A 16784-nucleotide genomic window follows, 5' to 3' on the forward strand; every position below is an offset into this window, starting at 1 on the left:
TTCTTCAACAGCAAACATAGAATATTTTAACAAAACAAGCATTTGAATTTAGTTAAACATTCAAGTTTTTTTAACATCAGGTTTGTTTTTGTTAAAATTTTTAACTTAAAATAGTTAAATGAAATGTATTAAAAAAACAAAACAAAATTTAAATAGACTGTCAGCCAGGTCAACATGAGAAACTTAAAATTTTGGCTTCTGCAGCTAACTCAGTCGTCTTCACCTTCTTTTTCCTGTTTGTTCATAATCTGGAAAAGAAAAACAAGCTTTCCTGCTTTTTTCAGGTCCCAAATGATTTTTCAAATTAGAATGAATTAGTCCAAATGAAGAAAATATTCTTTCTACCCCAGCAGAAGAAGCTACTGCTGTTAAAAGTAAGATCATCACTTCAACAGTCTCTGAATCCAAGTGCTTAAGTGACTTTCTTTTAAAACATCATCCGCAAACATATTTCTTGAATAGTTCGCCCTTCGCTCTGAAGTTTATTATAGTTGGTGTTATGGAGGGATGATTGCTGGATGTCCATGTCATAGCCAGCTCCTCTTCTTCAGCAGTTAAGGTTTGAACCTGGTACCAGGTATTGAGAATATTTGCAAGAAAATGAGCTGGAGCTAGTGCTTGTCCCATTTGTGTGTGTGTGTGGTTTTTTTTTTTTTAAATGCTTGTAATTTAACTCTGTCATGGCATATTTCTCTTTTTAAGATCTCACTTAAGCTACTTTTTTTAATGGGAATTATCTTTCCCAAGATGGAGATAGCTGAGTGTTCTCAGTCACTTTCCCAGGAGATTTGATATGTGGCTGAAGATTTTTGGCTCACTCCTAATTATTCACCCAGCACTCCCCAGCCTGTAGAGTACAGTTGTCTGACATCATCCAGTAGCTTCTAGCCCTAAGAGATGGGTGAGACTAGCACTTCTCCTCTCTTTCATTCTGGGACTGACTGCATCTTGTTCTGCTTGCAAGGGGTTGAGTTGCTGAGGTGACTTTCACTTTAGGTTCTCATGGACCTTTCCAGCATATGGGAATAGAGGAATTCCACGTAACATGCAGGATTCTTGCCTCCTGCTTTTGGGGCGACACCCACTGTCTGGGATATCTGTAGTAGAACTTACGCTTTGATGCTTCTTGTCAACAGGTTTCCGATCCCTTTTTGAACTAAGGCACAAATACAATATAGCTTTAGTAAAGAGCAGATAGTGTATCTCAAAGACTAGCTGCTTACTCTGTTTTTGGGTTCTGGTCTTGTATCAGGCTTTCAGTGGTTTAGATGCTGTTCAGTCCTTACGTTTCCAGAAGTCAATTGTCAGTGTAGAGTTCCATCCAAAAAACTACATGAAAATAATGAAGGTTTCAAAGCGAACCGCTTTAACTTAAGAAAATAGCTAAATTAAGTTTCCATGGGCAGCTTAATTCTGCCTCTTGTGCAGTCAGTTTTAGATCTTGCAGAAAAGATCACAGGTTGGGTGGTGAAGGAGTTACGGGGCCACACATTACAGTGAGGGTGACAAATATTGGTTATCCAATCTGGAATGAATGAATTGGGTGTTTTGTGGGAGAACAGCATGTGATGGACTACATGTGATCAGTCAGACTATAGGACAGAATTAAGATAGCATGCTCTGCCTAAATATTGTCACTTCATTTTCAAATTGTTAAACTTTTTAACCTTAATGCTTTGTCTCGTATGATGTGTGCTTAAAGTGTGGGTAAACACTGATACGATAAATTTAAAAAAATGTAACTGAATTCAAACAATATATGAAGTTGTCTTGTCCTGGTTTAGTTGCTTTCAGTACTATACCTGCAGATACTTGTTGAATTTAAATAACAAACATATTGCCCAGAGTTCTGTCTAGCAGCTCTGTCAGAAAACCATTGATTTTTCTGACTTGTGCCATTCTTAGCGCAAACGGATTTAGGTTGTAATTCTGTTTTAGTCATTTGCTCTTCTTCAAAGGTGAAATAAAGCGAAGTTAATGTCCTTGATGAAGCTGCAGTTCAGAATCCTGGACTATCATTTTTAGATTGGGTTTTTTAGTTAACAGTAAATGTTTAAAATATTCCACACAAAGTTCAGCACAAGATATTCTTGAAAAAGGCATTCCCAAGTACGTAACAACTTGGTGACTAGCAGTGGAGTGCTTTCTGAGGTTATGTCTACACTATGAAATAAGGTCGAATTTATAGAAGTAGTTTTTTTAGAAATCGTTTCTATATAGTCGATTGTTTGTGTCCCCACGCAAAATGCTCTAAGTACATTAACTCAGCGGAGTGCTTCCACAGTACCAAGACTAGCGTAGACTTCCGGAGTGTTGCACTGTGGGTAACTTTCTCATAATTCCCGCAGTCTCTGCCGCCCATTGGAATTCTGGGTTGAGATCCCAATGCCTGATGGGACAAAAAACATTGTCGCGGGTGGTTCTAGGTACATGTTGTCAGGCCCGCCCTCCCTCAGTGCAATGGCAGACAATCGTTCCGCACCTTTTTTTCTGTGCGGACGCCATACCACGGCAAGCATGGAGCTTGCTCAGATTACTTTGGCAATTAGGAGCCCATTAAACACCACGTGCGTTATCCAGCAGTATATGCAACTCCAGAACCTGGCAAAGCAAAACCGGGCAAGTAGGCGACGTCAGCGCGGTGACGAGAGTGATGAGGACATGGACAGAGACTTCTCTCAAAGCACGGGCCCTGGCAATGCGGGCATCATGGTGCTAATGGGGCAGGTTCATGCGGTGGAATGCCAATTCTGGGCCCAGGAAACAAGCACAGACTGGTGGGACCACATAGTGTTGCAGGTCTGGGACGATTCCAAACTTTCGCATGCATAAGGGCACTTTCATGGAACTTTGTGACTTGCTTTCCCCTGCCCTGAAGCGCATGAATACCAAGATGAGAGCAGCCCTCACAGTTGAGAAGTGAGTGGCAATAGCCCTGTGGAAGCTTGCAACGCCAGACAGCTACTGGTCAGTCGGAAATCAATTTGGAGTGGGCAAATCTACTGTGGGGGCTGCTGTGATGCAAGTAGCCAACACAATCAAAGATCTGCTGATATCAAGGGTAGTGACCCTGGGAAATGTGCAGGTCATAGTGGATGGCTTTGCTGCAATGGGATTCCCTAACTGTGGTGGGGCCATAGATGGAACCCATATCCCTATCTTGGCACCGGAGCACCAAGCCAGCGAGTACATAAACCGCAAGGGGTACTGTAAGCACTGGTGGATCACAAGGGACGTTTCACCAACATCAATGTGGGATGGCCGGGAAAGGTACATGACGCTCGCATCTTCAGGAACTCTGGTCTGTTTCAAAAGCTGCAGGAAGGGACTTTATTCCCAGACCAGAAAATAACCGTTGGGGATGTTGAAATGCCTATATGTATCCTTGGGGACCCAGTCTACCCCTTAATGCCATGGCTCATGAAGCCGTACACAGGCAGCCTGGACAGTAGTCAGGAGCTGTTCAACTACAGGCTGAGCAAGTGCAGAATGGTGGTAGAATGTGCATTTGGACTTTTAAAAGCGCGCTGGCGCAGTTTACTGACTCTGTTAGATCTCAGCGAAACCAATATTCCCACTGTTACTGCTTGCTGTGCGCTCCACAATATCTGTGAGAGTAAGGGGGAGACGTTTATGGCGGGTGGGAGGTTGAGGCAAATGGCCTGGCCGCTGGTTATGCGCAGTCAGACACCAGGGCGGTTAGAGCACAGGAGGGCGCGGTGCGCATCAGAGTAGCTCTGAAAACCAGTTTCATGACTGGCCAGGCTAGTGTGAAAGTCCTCTTTGTTTCTCCTTGATGAAACCCCCTGCCCCTTGGTTCACTCTACTTCCCTGTAAGCTAACCACCCTCCCCTCCTCCCTTTGATCACCGCTTGCAGAGTCAATAAAGTCATTGTTGCTTCACATTCATGCATTCTGTATTAATTTATCACACAAATAGGGGGATAACTGCCAAAGTAGCCTGGGAGGGGGGGTGGAGGAGGGAAGGACAAGGCCACACAGCACTTTAAACGTTTAAAAACTTATTGAATGCCAGCCTTCTGTTGCTTGGGCAATCCTCTGGGGTGGAGTGGCTAGGTGGCCGGAGGGCACCCCCTCCCCCCCCTGCGCTTTCTTAGGCATCTGGGTGAAGAGGCTATGGAACTTGGGGAGGAGGGTGGTTGGTTACACAGAGGCTGTAGCAGCAGTCTGTGCTCCAGCTGCCTTTCCTGCAGCTCAACCATATGCTGGAGCATATTAATTGGATCCTGCCTCGTCTCATCATGCTGCTGCCACCTTTCAGCTTCAGCCCGCCACCTCTCCTTCCGGTCATTTTGTGCTTTCCTGCACTCTGACATTGTCTGCCTCCACACGTTCGTCTGTGCTCTGTCAGTGTGGGAGGACAGCATGAGCTCAGAACATTGCATCGTGAGTGTTTTTTTTTTTCGCCTTTTAATCTTCACTGGCCTCTGGAAAGGAGAAGATCCTGTGATCCTTGAAACGCAGCTGGTGGAGGGGAAAAAAGGGACAGTGGTATTTAAAAAGACACATTTTATAGAACAGTGGGTACACTCTTTCATGGTAAACCTTGCTGATAACATTACATACATGGCACATGTGCTTTTGTTCCAAGGTCGCATTTTGCCTCCCCCTCTCCCCGTGGCTAACAGCGGGGAACATTTCTGTTCAGCCACAGGCAAACAGCCCAGCAGGAATGGGCACCTCTGAATGTCCCCTTAAGAAAAGCATCCTATTTCAACCAGGTGACCATGAATGATATCACTCTCCTGAGGATAACACAGAGATAAAGAATGTATGTTTGAACGCCAGCAAACATACACTGCAATGCTTTGTTCTGCAATGATTCCCGAGTACGTGCTACTGGCCTGGAATGGTAAAGTGTCCTACCATGGTGGATGGAATAAGGCTGCCCTCCCCAGAAACTTTTTGCAAAGGCTTTTGGAGTACATCCAGGAGAGCCGCGAATGCCAGGGCAAATTAATCATTAAACATGCTTGCTTTTAAACCATGTATACTATTTTAAAAGGTACGCTCACCAGAGGTCCTTTCTCCGTCTGGCGGTCCGGGAGGCAGCCTTGGGTGGGTTCGGGGGGTACTGGCTCCAGGTCCAGGGTAAGAAACAGTTCTGGCTGGCAGTTCGGGAAAACCTGTTTCTCCGCTTGCTTGCTGTGAGCTATCTTCAACCTCATCCTCCTCCTCATCTTCCTAGTCTCCAAAACATGTTTCCATGTTGCTTCCATCTCCATTGAAGGAGTCAAACAACACGGCTGGGGTGGTGGTGGTTGAACCCCCTAAAATGGCATGCAGCTCATCATAGAAGCGGCATGTTTGGGGCTCTGACCCGGAGTGGCCGTTTGCCTCTCTAGTTTTCTGGTAGGCTTGCCTCAACTCCTTAAGTTTCATGCGGCACTGCTTCGAGTCCCTGTTATGGCCTCTGTCCTTCATGCCCTGGGAGATTCTGACAAAGGTTTTGGCATTTCGAAAACTGGAACGGAGTTCTGATAGCACGGATTCTTCTCCCCAAACAGCAATCAGATCCCGTACCTCCTATTCGGTCCATGCTGGAGCTCTTTTGCGATTCTGGGACTCCATCATAGTCCCCTCTGCTGACGAGCTCTGCATGGTCACCTCTGCTGGTGAGTTCTGCACTCACCTGTAGCTGGCCAAATTGAAATTCAAAAGTTTGCAGGCCTTTTCCTGTCTTCTTGGCCCATGCATCTGAGTTGAGAGTGCTGTCCAGAGCAGTCACAATGGAGCACTCTGGGATAGCTCCCAAAGCCAATACTGTCTAATTGCAGCCACAGTACCCCAAATTGGACCCGGCAAGACTGATTTCAGAGCTAATCCCCTTGTCGGGGGTGAAGTAAGGAAATCTATTTTAAGAGCCCTTTAAGTCGAAAAAAAGGGCTTTGTCGTGTGGACAGGTGAAAGGTTAAATCGATTTAATGCTCCTAAATTCGACCTGAACTCCTAGTGTAGACCAGGGCGTAGTGAACTGTTCCATGAGACCTTCCTGAAGCAGAATTCCTCTATCAGATGCAGCCTTTTCCAAAGGTAGCGGAATCTTCAAGGGGAAACTGTTGGCATGCTGTTCTGCAGCCACAGGCCAGTTTGTGACTTCAGTTTTACAGTTGAAGGCCAATATATTCAGGTGAATTAAATCTCAAATAGGCCTTGACAGCATCCTGAGGCCCATGTAGTTCTACCTAAATGGTGGAGTTGGTTCCCTTTAATCTGTGGCATCCTGGTGCAGCACAGTGAAATTTAGTGGCAACTTCATCTAGATTTTTCTAGAAGTGTCTGAATTGTGAAGTTAACTATAAACACGGTGGTTGATTTGTTTGATATGGTCTCCACTTCCAGTTTTATACACCACATAGATTGTATTGACTGTGCATAACTGCATCAGAAATTGCTGGATGGAAGGAAAAGCTGGATGTTTCGGCAAATGGGTAGGAGACATTTGGCTTCTAGCATGAAGACGTGGAGGAAGTTTGGAGTTTTGGAAGCACTAGTTAGCTGTTTCTGCTAAACTGATACACAGTAGAACTTAAACCTAAATTAAATATCAGTTAAATAGATCCCACTGCCTCTCTGGTATGTCCATAGCTGTCAGTACTAAAACACTAATTTTGTTTTTTCTTCAGTTAGTGTGGATAGCTATGAAACAGACTTAAATTCAGCACATCTATCCCAGTCTACATGCAACTTGCCCTGTGTTGCATTTTTAAACTGATTTTCACCCTGATTATGACTCTGCAGAAATCTGGAACCTAAAACCTGTGGCAACTTTTCATGAGTCTGCCTCAGTTACTTATCCAGCATATTGTTTGAAATTGCTAAAACTTGAGGAGATGTGATTTTAGTGGGGTTTTGGTTTTTTTAAAAGAAATCTGTACATTGCACTTCAGATACGCCAGTATGCTCTCTATAAAGAGTCTACAGCAAATATGAGGGGGTTAAAAATGGGATATACAGGTCCATTGAGAAGTGTATATACTTTAGCCTTGTATTCTCTTAACATACTAAGACCTTCCAAAAAAATATGGGTAGCTGAAATCTGCCTCAGAAAGGCTTTTTAACTCTAAGGTTTTTATGCTGCACATAGTCTGACTGCTATTTCTACTTTCAAACTGTAACAAAGCCAAAACAAATGCACACACTGTCCATTTCTTGATAAACTTAATCTTCGAAGCTGTAATTGGTGGTAGAAAAATACTTCTGTTGCAGTGTTAGCCCATGATTGCCAGTGGTTCAAGCTTCTTTCTAATGTTTGAGGAAGGGACTGAAACATCCAAAAATGGGGAGAGGAAAGGGCCTCATGAGTGTGCTCTTGCCAGATTGCTACTGTCCGGGTCTTATACTGTGCCCTTTTATAAGTATCTGAGTTCTTGTTATGGTGCTGTTGTCAGTAATATGGGAACTTCTCCACTACCAAAATTAGTTTGCTTCTCCTCCACTTTGGAATGGTTTAGCCTTCCTCAGGGAGTCTGTGACTACTTGGCTTTTCCTAGAGGATCTGCTTCTGTAGACAAGACTTTAAAATGAGTTACTGGACACAGAGTAAATATTGGGACAAATGATAAGTTACAGACTCTTGCAAATTTTGATCTTTGCAGTGAAAAAGCAGAACACTTAAAATGCAGACATAGTGTACAGTGTGCAGTATTCCATTTATTTCTAAGAGGCTACATGTCTCAGTCTAGAAGCCTTGTCTCTTGTCAAATTCTACTAGTCTTCAGGTTGGAAAACCAGTGACACTGAATTGTTAGACACAAAAGCAGTGTAACAAGATAGGTTGCCCTTTTTGCCTGGGTAATATCTTTTATCTGCTGATGTGTAACACAGCACTCTGGATAACTCATTTCTACATTCCTACCCAGAGACAAACCTAAAATCTATTCCTACTGTGATCTCAGTGGCTATGTAGTGAATATTGTAATACAGTCTTAAGTTACTATGTATCCAAAGTGTGGATTGTTCTCATCCTTTTTAAAAAAACAAACAAAAAAACACACACAAGCCATTTCAGTTCTTTTGAAATGGCTGATGCCCAAGATCAGAGTGTACTTGATCACTTTTCTACTTCTCCAACATGGTAAAATTTGAGCAACCAGGTGAAGTTAATCTCAAAGCTGTATTCTTTTGGAACATGTTTCAGGGATATCAAATTCTAAAGTGGATTATTTTTGATAAGGTTTTGATAGGCAGTACTAATTTGTATGGAACCAACAACAAACGTTCTAGTTCAGGGGTGGCCAACCTGAACCTGAGAAGGAGCCAGAATTTACCAATGTACATTGCCAAAGAGCCACAGTAATATGTCAGCAGCCCGCCCCGCTGCCTCCCCCCCGCCCCTCCACTCACAGCACCTTCCACCCACCGGCAGCCCTGCTGATCAGCACATCCCCCTCCCTCCCCGCACTTCCCAATCAGCTATTTCATGGCATGCAGGAGGCTCCAGGGGTGGTGGGGGTGGTAGGAGCAAGGGCACTGCAGGCTCAGGGGAGGGGGCAAAAAGGGGTGGAGGCCTGTGGAAGAGCCAGGGGTTGAGCAGTGAGCACCCCCAGCACATTGGAAAGTTGGCGCCTGACTCGCCCTGGAGTCGGTGCCTATGAAAGGAGACGCATATTAATGTCTGTGGCTCCAGAGCCACAGGTTGGCCCACCCCTGTGCTAGTTGCTTAACTCAGCAGGTGGTGTATAATGGAGTGCATGTAACATGCACAGCATATCTGCTAATCTTTTGGGACATTTTGATGATTTTTAGTAGTGTAAATTAACTTGTAATGGCAACACAGAACATGAACATTCACGGAAAGCCAGGTACAAGGAGTGCTAAGATCCTCTTGTTGGGAATTGCAGGTGGAACTTCTGGTTTCTTGCTTTTTTTTGGCTCATGAAGAACGTTTTGAATAAATATATCAAAAAGTACTGCATGAGAGGTCAGTGTCACAGCTAAAGTTTCTGAACACCAGTAGCATGGAATGTATGGGTATTAATGTAACTTCATAGTGAGAGACTGCTGGAGCAAAAACTCACTTTGTGCATGAAGAAATTCTGAATGTGGCTGCCCTACTATCCATAGGAGATGATCTAAAAATACTATTGATCCATGCCAGCTTGTGCCAACACTGACAGTGATTCTGCTTGTCATCCAATATTGATGCTTAAAGATAAAATCTGTTCCAGCATACCATCTTTGAGAACAATAGGGAGTGAAAGATAATTTGTAGCAACTAAATATGTACTTCAGTGAAATAAGTCTGCTTCTTGAACTGCCAGGTTTCTTGTCAAGATGAGTTTAGATTTCCATAAATGTAAACTGAAATGTGGGAAAAACAATTGTTACGACCTGAATCTTGTATGACTTTTTTGGGCTGCAATTTTAGTTTAGAAATTTTCTTTTGAACAAAATAGTCTTTTGGGTATGGGTTTTTTTTTTTTTTTTAAATCAACTGCCATATCGGTGTCAGAAGAATTGGCCTACTGGATCAGACTTCCGGTGCATCTAGTCCTGGAGCTTTCCCACACGGTATGAAATGTCAAACAGATATCATGGATTTGAATGCACTTAGTTTCCCTATTTAATTTTTTATTTCACTTTTTGCCCCCATTCCTTATTTTCGTTTCAGGGAGAGCCACAAGTATAATCCTAAACTTAATCTAATCCTAAACTTAAGCAGTCATGTGTTATACTAGAATAATAGGCCACGGGAAGCCTGAGAGCCTTCCACATCAAATTCACTAGCAGTTGAAAAGTCCCTACTGCATTTTGAAGTCTCTGGCTCTTCTCCCTTAAATGTCTGCCTTCATATGCAGACAGGCTGAACCTGATATATCTGAAACTTTCTGGGGAATGTGTGATGTGGTGTGGTGGGTTTTTTTTTTGGCAACCTTGAAACTATGCATTTTTTTCAGTACTCCCAATTCAGTGTTTATGCTGAATAACTTTGACCAGTATCGACTTGGTCTGAATGCTTTCCTCTAATGGTAGAATATGAACATAATCACCAAGCAAGATTGGAGTTTTCAGTGTGACTAGGTTTCTCTGCCAAACATGTCAGTTTTGACAACCAAGTGTAATTCTAAATACTAATGCCTTTGCCATAACTTAATCTCTGTGAATCAGTTTTCAGTTCTAGTTGCTATTTTAAGAAAAACAAAACTGCCCCCCCAAAACTCTTCTCACTTTACTGCTGAAGATGACCTGTGCTATTCCTAACAGAAGTGTTTTACCCAAGGCTCCATTAAATCAATGTCAGGTTTCCAAAGCTATTCCAGAGGAGATCACTTGTATTGGATTGTGACTAGCTGAAAGTCAGAAGTATATGCTTGTCATATAAAATGAATAACTGCGGTGGAATGTGTACAAAATGACTTTGTGATGTACTTTCGTTTTTTGCAATGACATAAATATCCAGTGCTACATAATAACTTGTATCAACAGTTTCAAAAGTTAAATCATCCATATTTCTAATACTAGTCAGTGCCCAGAGACTACAGTGGAGAATTCTGTAAGTTAAACAAACAGTGAAAGCAGTAGTCTAGACAAGACGATGCTTTTTAGGCCAACCTTGTAACAAATGTGAAGGCCTTATAATTGTAAAAAGAAGTGGGTTACTTTGAATATGACCAGCAAAGAAAAATAAGCTTGTCTTTATTCTATAGGTTTGATATTTTATGTAATAGCTCTTGGTTTTAAAGTTTCAGATCTGTTTTACTTTAGAAACTCAGGTTCTGACTAGGTTAGATATTAACCTGCAGAACTAGTGAAATGGTGATCTCACAAGAGTGAAAGTGTGCAAATGACTAAAATTCCTTTTATTGTTTAGAAGCTGTTTAACACCTGCATGACTTGAATTATTAGCCTTTTGAATAAAGGAAGCCTTTGTTTAATGCAATACTTCTTGGGTATTTTAGTTAAGGTGTTATAAAACTCCAACATCCCAAGACCTCCCAGAAGTTCTCCAGCAAAATCAGAATATTTCTAATATGAAAACTCAGTCTGCCTTCATAAACCATAAGCACAAGCCAAATCTTTTTAAATCCTTTGCTGATCACCTTCAAAAAAAGTTATGCCACCTTCAAGCAGCGTTTTAAAATTGATATAGCTAGACCATTCTCTGGGGTCTTGTATATATTAAGAAGCTCCTACCAGTGCAGCTACTAGTCAAGCCGTACTGGTGGATCTCAAGTGTAGAAAAGTCTCCATTGTCCTCTCCTCTTCCCTGTCGCATTAGTTAAACCTGCTCCCTCTTCCTAGAGCAATTCTGACAACTCTGTCCAAATGTGGAACTGTTTTTAGAAGTATTGCTAAAGCTTTTTTCCTTTATTGTTTTGTAGGTATAGACTTCAAGATCAAAACAGTTGAATTACAAGGAAAGAAGATCAAGCTTCAGATATGGTAAGTGACATTTTAGAACTTGTAGTGCCAACATAATTACGATATGGTTCCTAAGATAGTTTAGCTCTGCTAAACTACATAATGCTTTCCAGTCCTGTTAAGATGAATTGCCTTATGTGACTATCCATATGCATTGTTGCTTAAACTTTTTTCAGAAAACGGGAGGAGAACATTAAAATTAGTAGAGATTCCCATCTAGGTACTTTCCCGATCTTGAGTTTAATGTCATGAATGCATTGTGTATTTCTGATACAGTGATGGAGGTTCATCAATAGGTTTTTGGAATTTTCTTAAAGGATATGACAGCAGAGTTAGAAACGGAAAGATGAAGTGATTAAAACTTTGCCCAGGTTAGGACAGTTGCACAGTACTAATCGGTATTACTTTTCTGAAATATTGAAGGAAACTATACCTTAATTTTGTTAAAAGCATAATGCATTTCAATAGGGACAGTAGCTGCATTTCATTTACAGGTTATTGGCAGCTCTCCTCTGAATGTTTGAAAACTGGGACTGCTGATAGTCCAAGGTTTTGTGGGAAGTGTTTAAAACTGATTCTTCAACAATGAACTGTTTAGTTTATAGTATGCTGACTTGGCTTGCATTTTGTAACTTAAATTTGTGTAGCTCAAATAAGGCCATGACTCGGGACACTGTAAATCAGTAATTCTGGTAATACCTGCAGACGTCTGCGTCACCAAGAATTTGTAAGATGTCTGTATAATTTTTATGTTTGGCCTCCTACACAATATCTTACCATAAGACATGGAAAGCCTAAATACTTAATTGGCTGGTGAGCTTACTTTTTAATACAAACTCCCATGTAAAGTGAACTATATTTTTTTAAAAAAAACCACCCCACTTCCTCAGGAAGCAGCTTTCCCCTGTCCACTATTATGACCCTAACTGATGGTTCTTTCATATGTAGTCGCTCTCCTAAAAAATAGGATGGGAGAAAGATGATAGTTTATGTGGGGTCTAGGGGCAGCCTTCTCTGGTCAGTTTGCTTGGACTCCCTTTTCTCAGCCAGGTGCACTCTTTGGTTGTCTAACTTCCGATTTAATCTGCCCACTTCCCCGCTCTGTAGTACAGGCTCAAGAAGAATTTGGTAATTCTGCAGAGCAGGGTAATGGCCTTTTACTTTCATATTCTTGTTTAATGTTCCTCTCCATGCCTGTATTGCTCCTACGACAAAGGACTTTCTCAGCAAGAGCATAAACATATGAAACTGACGCAGCCCTAACCAACTCCGGACTGGGTCAAAACGGATGCACCGTGCAGGATTAATGCATGTAAGATGGGTGAGGAGAGGGAGGGAGCCTAAGACTTCACTTCCACTTTAGCAGAGGCATTTTAATTCACTGCTGAATTTTTGTCTGTGTACCGTTGTTTTAGAGCGAACCTTGTTTCCTTTTCGCAGCTGCTGTCTGCTACTTCTGTGTAAGCTGTAACAGACTTTGCACCAAAGTATGGAGTGTACGTTTTTCTTTGCATTTCCTGAGACAAAGTGAAAGCAGCTATCTACCTTATAGGGTTGCTATAAAGATAATCATTTTGATTGAAGTTGGCACATAGCACTTTTCAGGTTCAAGATATTGGCCTGCTGCTTGTGTTCTAGACAGAGGGAAGTGTCTATGTTGGGAAGAACTTCTAGAAATTCAGTCCATTTAATATTTATTGCACCATATGTAAACCCAACAAACATGACCCTGCTAATTAAGGTACTTTGTATCCTGAACATTACCACCTCCTTGTACGCACCATGTCTTCTCCAGCATTTTGTCTAAAAAAAGTCTATTTTCTAGGAGTACCTCTGAACATATACAGGATAACAGGGTCACTAGCAATAAGCAACAGTTGTTATAAAGAACAGATTATACCAGGCAAAGTTGATTGCCTTTTCAGATAGAAATACAAAGCTAGTGGATGAAGAAACACTAATCTCTGTTGAATTACTTGAGCATCTCTAGTCAAAAGCAAATGTAAATGAATGGTTTCAGTGAGGGCATTATCACTTGGATTGGAAAGAGTTGGAAAACAAGCTAACAATAAAAAGAATATTGTGGAGGGGAAGGTGTCTAAAAAGTTTCAATTTCTAAAGCTGATCACTATAGCAGAATCTAATGAATGCAAAGTGTATAAACAGGACTTTAAGTTTGCAGATAATAAAATGGGGAAGAGTTGTGAACTGAAGTATCAAGGTGACTTAATGAGATTAAAAACTATGGACAGAAAATGGAATGCAGCTTGAAAGAATGCCAGATAATACATCACGGGGAAATTCAAGACACTCACTGAGGGGAGAGAAGACTATGAAACAGTAATGCTGAAAGAGACACAGAAATGTTGGCCTGCAGACTAGCCATGGGTTTTCAATATTGTAATGCAATAAAAGCCAAACTTTTTAGGTTGTGTGCATTCACGCATTTACAGGGAGTAATGAAGTGGTTCCTCTATGCTAATGAGACTTCATTCATCTTTGGACACTTGACTGTAGATAGGCTGGAGGGAGCTTAGAGTGGAGCAACAAAAAATAAGGTTCTTGAGGATTGCCATAAATATAAAGGGAAGGGTAAACCCCTTTAAAATCCCTTCTGGCCAGAGGAAAAATCCTCTCACCTGTAAAGGGTTAAGAAGCTAGGATAACCTCGCTGGCACCTGACCAAAATGACCAATGAGGAGACAAGATACTTTCAAAAGCTGGGAGGAGGGAGAAAAACAAAGGGTCTGTCTGTCTGTGTGATGCTTTTGCTGGGGACAGAACAGGAATGGAGTCTTAGAATTTAGTAAATAATCTAGCTAGATATGCGTTAGATTATGATTTCTTTAAATGGCTGAGAAAATAAGCTGTGCTGAATAGAATGAATATTCCTCTCTGTGTGTCTTTTTGTAACTTAAAGTTTTGCCTAGAGGGATTCTGTGTTTTGAATCTAATTACCCTGTAAGGTATTTACCATCCTGATTTTACAGAGGTGATTCTTTTTACTGTTTCTTCTTATTAAAATGTTTCTTTTCAAGAACTGAATGCTTTTTTCATTGTTCTAAGATCCAAGGGTTTGGGTCTGTGGTCACCTATGCAAATTGGTGAGGATTTTTACCAAACCTTCCCCAGGAAGTGGGGTGCAAGGGTTGGGAGGATTTTGGGGGGGGAAAGACATTTCCAAACAACGTTTTCCCAATAAACCCAGATAAAGTTTGGTGGTGGCAGTGGAAGTCCAAGGGCAAAGGGTAAAATAGTTCGTACCTTGGGGAAGTTTTAACCTAAGCTGGTAAAAGTAAGCTTAGGAGGTTTTCATGTAGGTCCCCACATCTGTACCCTAGAGTTCAGAGTGGGGAAGGAACCTTGGCAAGGATATTGACTTAAGGAAAAGAATTGTGAATGCTGGTTATGATTACACCCTGGGGATCTTTGGATCTAAAATCATGAGCTTTTGTTGTCTCAGTTAAAGAAGTAGGTTCTAAAAGCTGTTGCAGAGTCAACCCTCTTGACAATGAAGAGCCTCTAGAAAGGGACAGCTACACTTTTAAAAAATAGAACAAGGGGATATAACAAAGTAATGGGATGACTGTTCTTAAAGATTCAGGATGTCTTGGAGGGGAGTGGGGGGGAAACCTTTTGGCAGATAAGAGGTGAAAGAATGTAATATTTGCAGAGGTGGAAAGCCTAGATCTAGAGAAATCTTTAAAAAAAGACAGGACAAAACTCCAAGCAGTCTGATTTAGTGGCTTAGATCACTGTGCTGGGATTTGGAAGAGCTGGATTCTATTTCCAGCTCTGCCCCTGACTGGTGTGTAATTTTGAGCACTTGAACTCTGCCTATTTCCCCTACCGCTTATTTTGTCTTTTCTACTTAGTCCCTGCCTTGAGGAATTTAGCCTCAGTATTTTTACAGCACTTAGATCTAGAAACTGAAGTCTCATTTGTACTAACAGTACAAATATACAAAATAGTTCTTCACTGGCAGGCTTATGGACTAGATAATATCTTGGTGGCTGAAAGGGCTTAGGGGAATGGGGAGAACCCATCTGGGTGGGGGAGGATTTTTATCTGTAGTAGGTGTGAGGCTGATAACTTCTCGCTTGGTCTCTTCCAGTTTGGCAACAATGTTACCTGGTACAGCTTTCTATAATGGCCTCCCAAAACCCCAAGACACTGGCCAGCCCTGATGGGTATAACTAATAATTTTATAGAATTGTGTGGATTTGATCCCTGTAATACAAATTGCTGATTCATCTCTCCCCCCCCCCCCCCCCCCCCCCCCCCCCCCCCCCGTGCAAGCTGAGTACATTGAAACTGTCTTGCAATGGATTTGTGTGCAGCAGAGTTCCAGGAGCACTTAATTTACTGTGTACCATTTTTCACTAAAAACCAGGGGTCCTTTCAGCAGACGTTACTGCTTAGTAAGTATAAATTGTAGTTGCTATAGCACCTAAAGGTCCCAATCAGGACTGGTCTCTCTGTATTGTACATTTGTGACGGGTTCAGTCACAGGGACCCTTTGGGACTGTTATCTGGTGTGCTGAGACTACCTCTGAGCCCGTTTTCTCTGCCAGTTTGGGCCTCCAGAACCCTGTCTTGTTGAGCCAGATATGCTAATCTGCTGCAACCCAGACCCAGGGTCTGACCTACGCGCCCAAAGCTGCAGACTTAACTGAAAACTGTTTAGCAAGTGCTCCTGTCTTGTGAACCCAGACACCCAGCTCCCAGTGGGATCCAAACCTCAAATTAATCTGTTTTACTCTGTATAAAGCTTATACAGGGTAAACTCAAAAATTGTCCGCTCTCTAACACAGTAGAGATATGCACAGCTGTTTGCTCCCCCAGATGTTAATCACTTACTCTGGGTTAATTAATAAAAGTCACTTTATTAATTATAAAAAGTAGGATTTAAGTGGTTCCAAGTAATAACACACAGAACAAAGTAAGTTACCAAGCCAAGTAAAACAAAAACATGCAAGTCTAAGCCTAATACAGTAGGAAATTGAATACAGGTAAATCTCACCCTCAGAGATGTCCCAGTAAGCTTCTTTCACAGACTAGACTCCTTCCTAGTCTGGGCCCAATCCTTTTCAGACCAACATTGTGGTTTATGGCCTGGGTCCAGCAATCCCTCTCACCCCCGTAGTTAGTCCTTTGTTCCACATTCTTTCACGCATCTCTTTGGGGTGGAGGGGCCATCTCTTGAGTCAGCTAAAGACAAAATGGAGCGGTTTCCAGGGCCTTTTATATTCTCTCTTGTGGGCAAAAACCCCTTTGTTCTTCTGTGCAAAATCACAGCAACAAGATGGAGTTTGTAGCCACCTGGCCAAGTCACGTGTCCATGAATGATTCAGCTTTTTGCAAGCTGATGCCATTTTTTACATTTGAAGTTACCCAGG

At 42.0% G+C, this 16784-nt stretch overlaps 1 protein-coding gene across 1 annotated transcript in view; it reads left to right on the forward strand.

Moving 5' to 3' along the window:
- The window catches only part of RAB10 (RAB10, member RAS oncogene family), a 72133-nt gene that overhangs the window by 32544 nt on the left and 22805 nt on the right, over positions 1–16784 (forward strand). Inside the window, exon 2 of the mRNA XM_048846076.2 lies at positions 11346–11406. Coding sequence (XP_048702033.1) covers positions 11346–11406 — 61 coding nt within the window. The remainder of the gene's footprint in view (positions 1–11345; positions 11407–16784) is intronic.

Source organism: Caretta caretta, chromosome 3 (assembly GCF_965140235.1).
Source record: "Caretta caretta isolate rCarCar2 chromosome 3, rCarCar1.hap1, whole genome shotgun sequence".
In the NCBI taxonomy this organism is placed as follows: Eukaryota; Metazoa; Chordata; order Testudines; family Cheloniidae; genus Caretta; species Caretta caretta.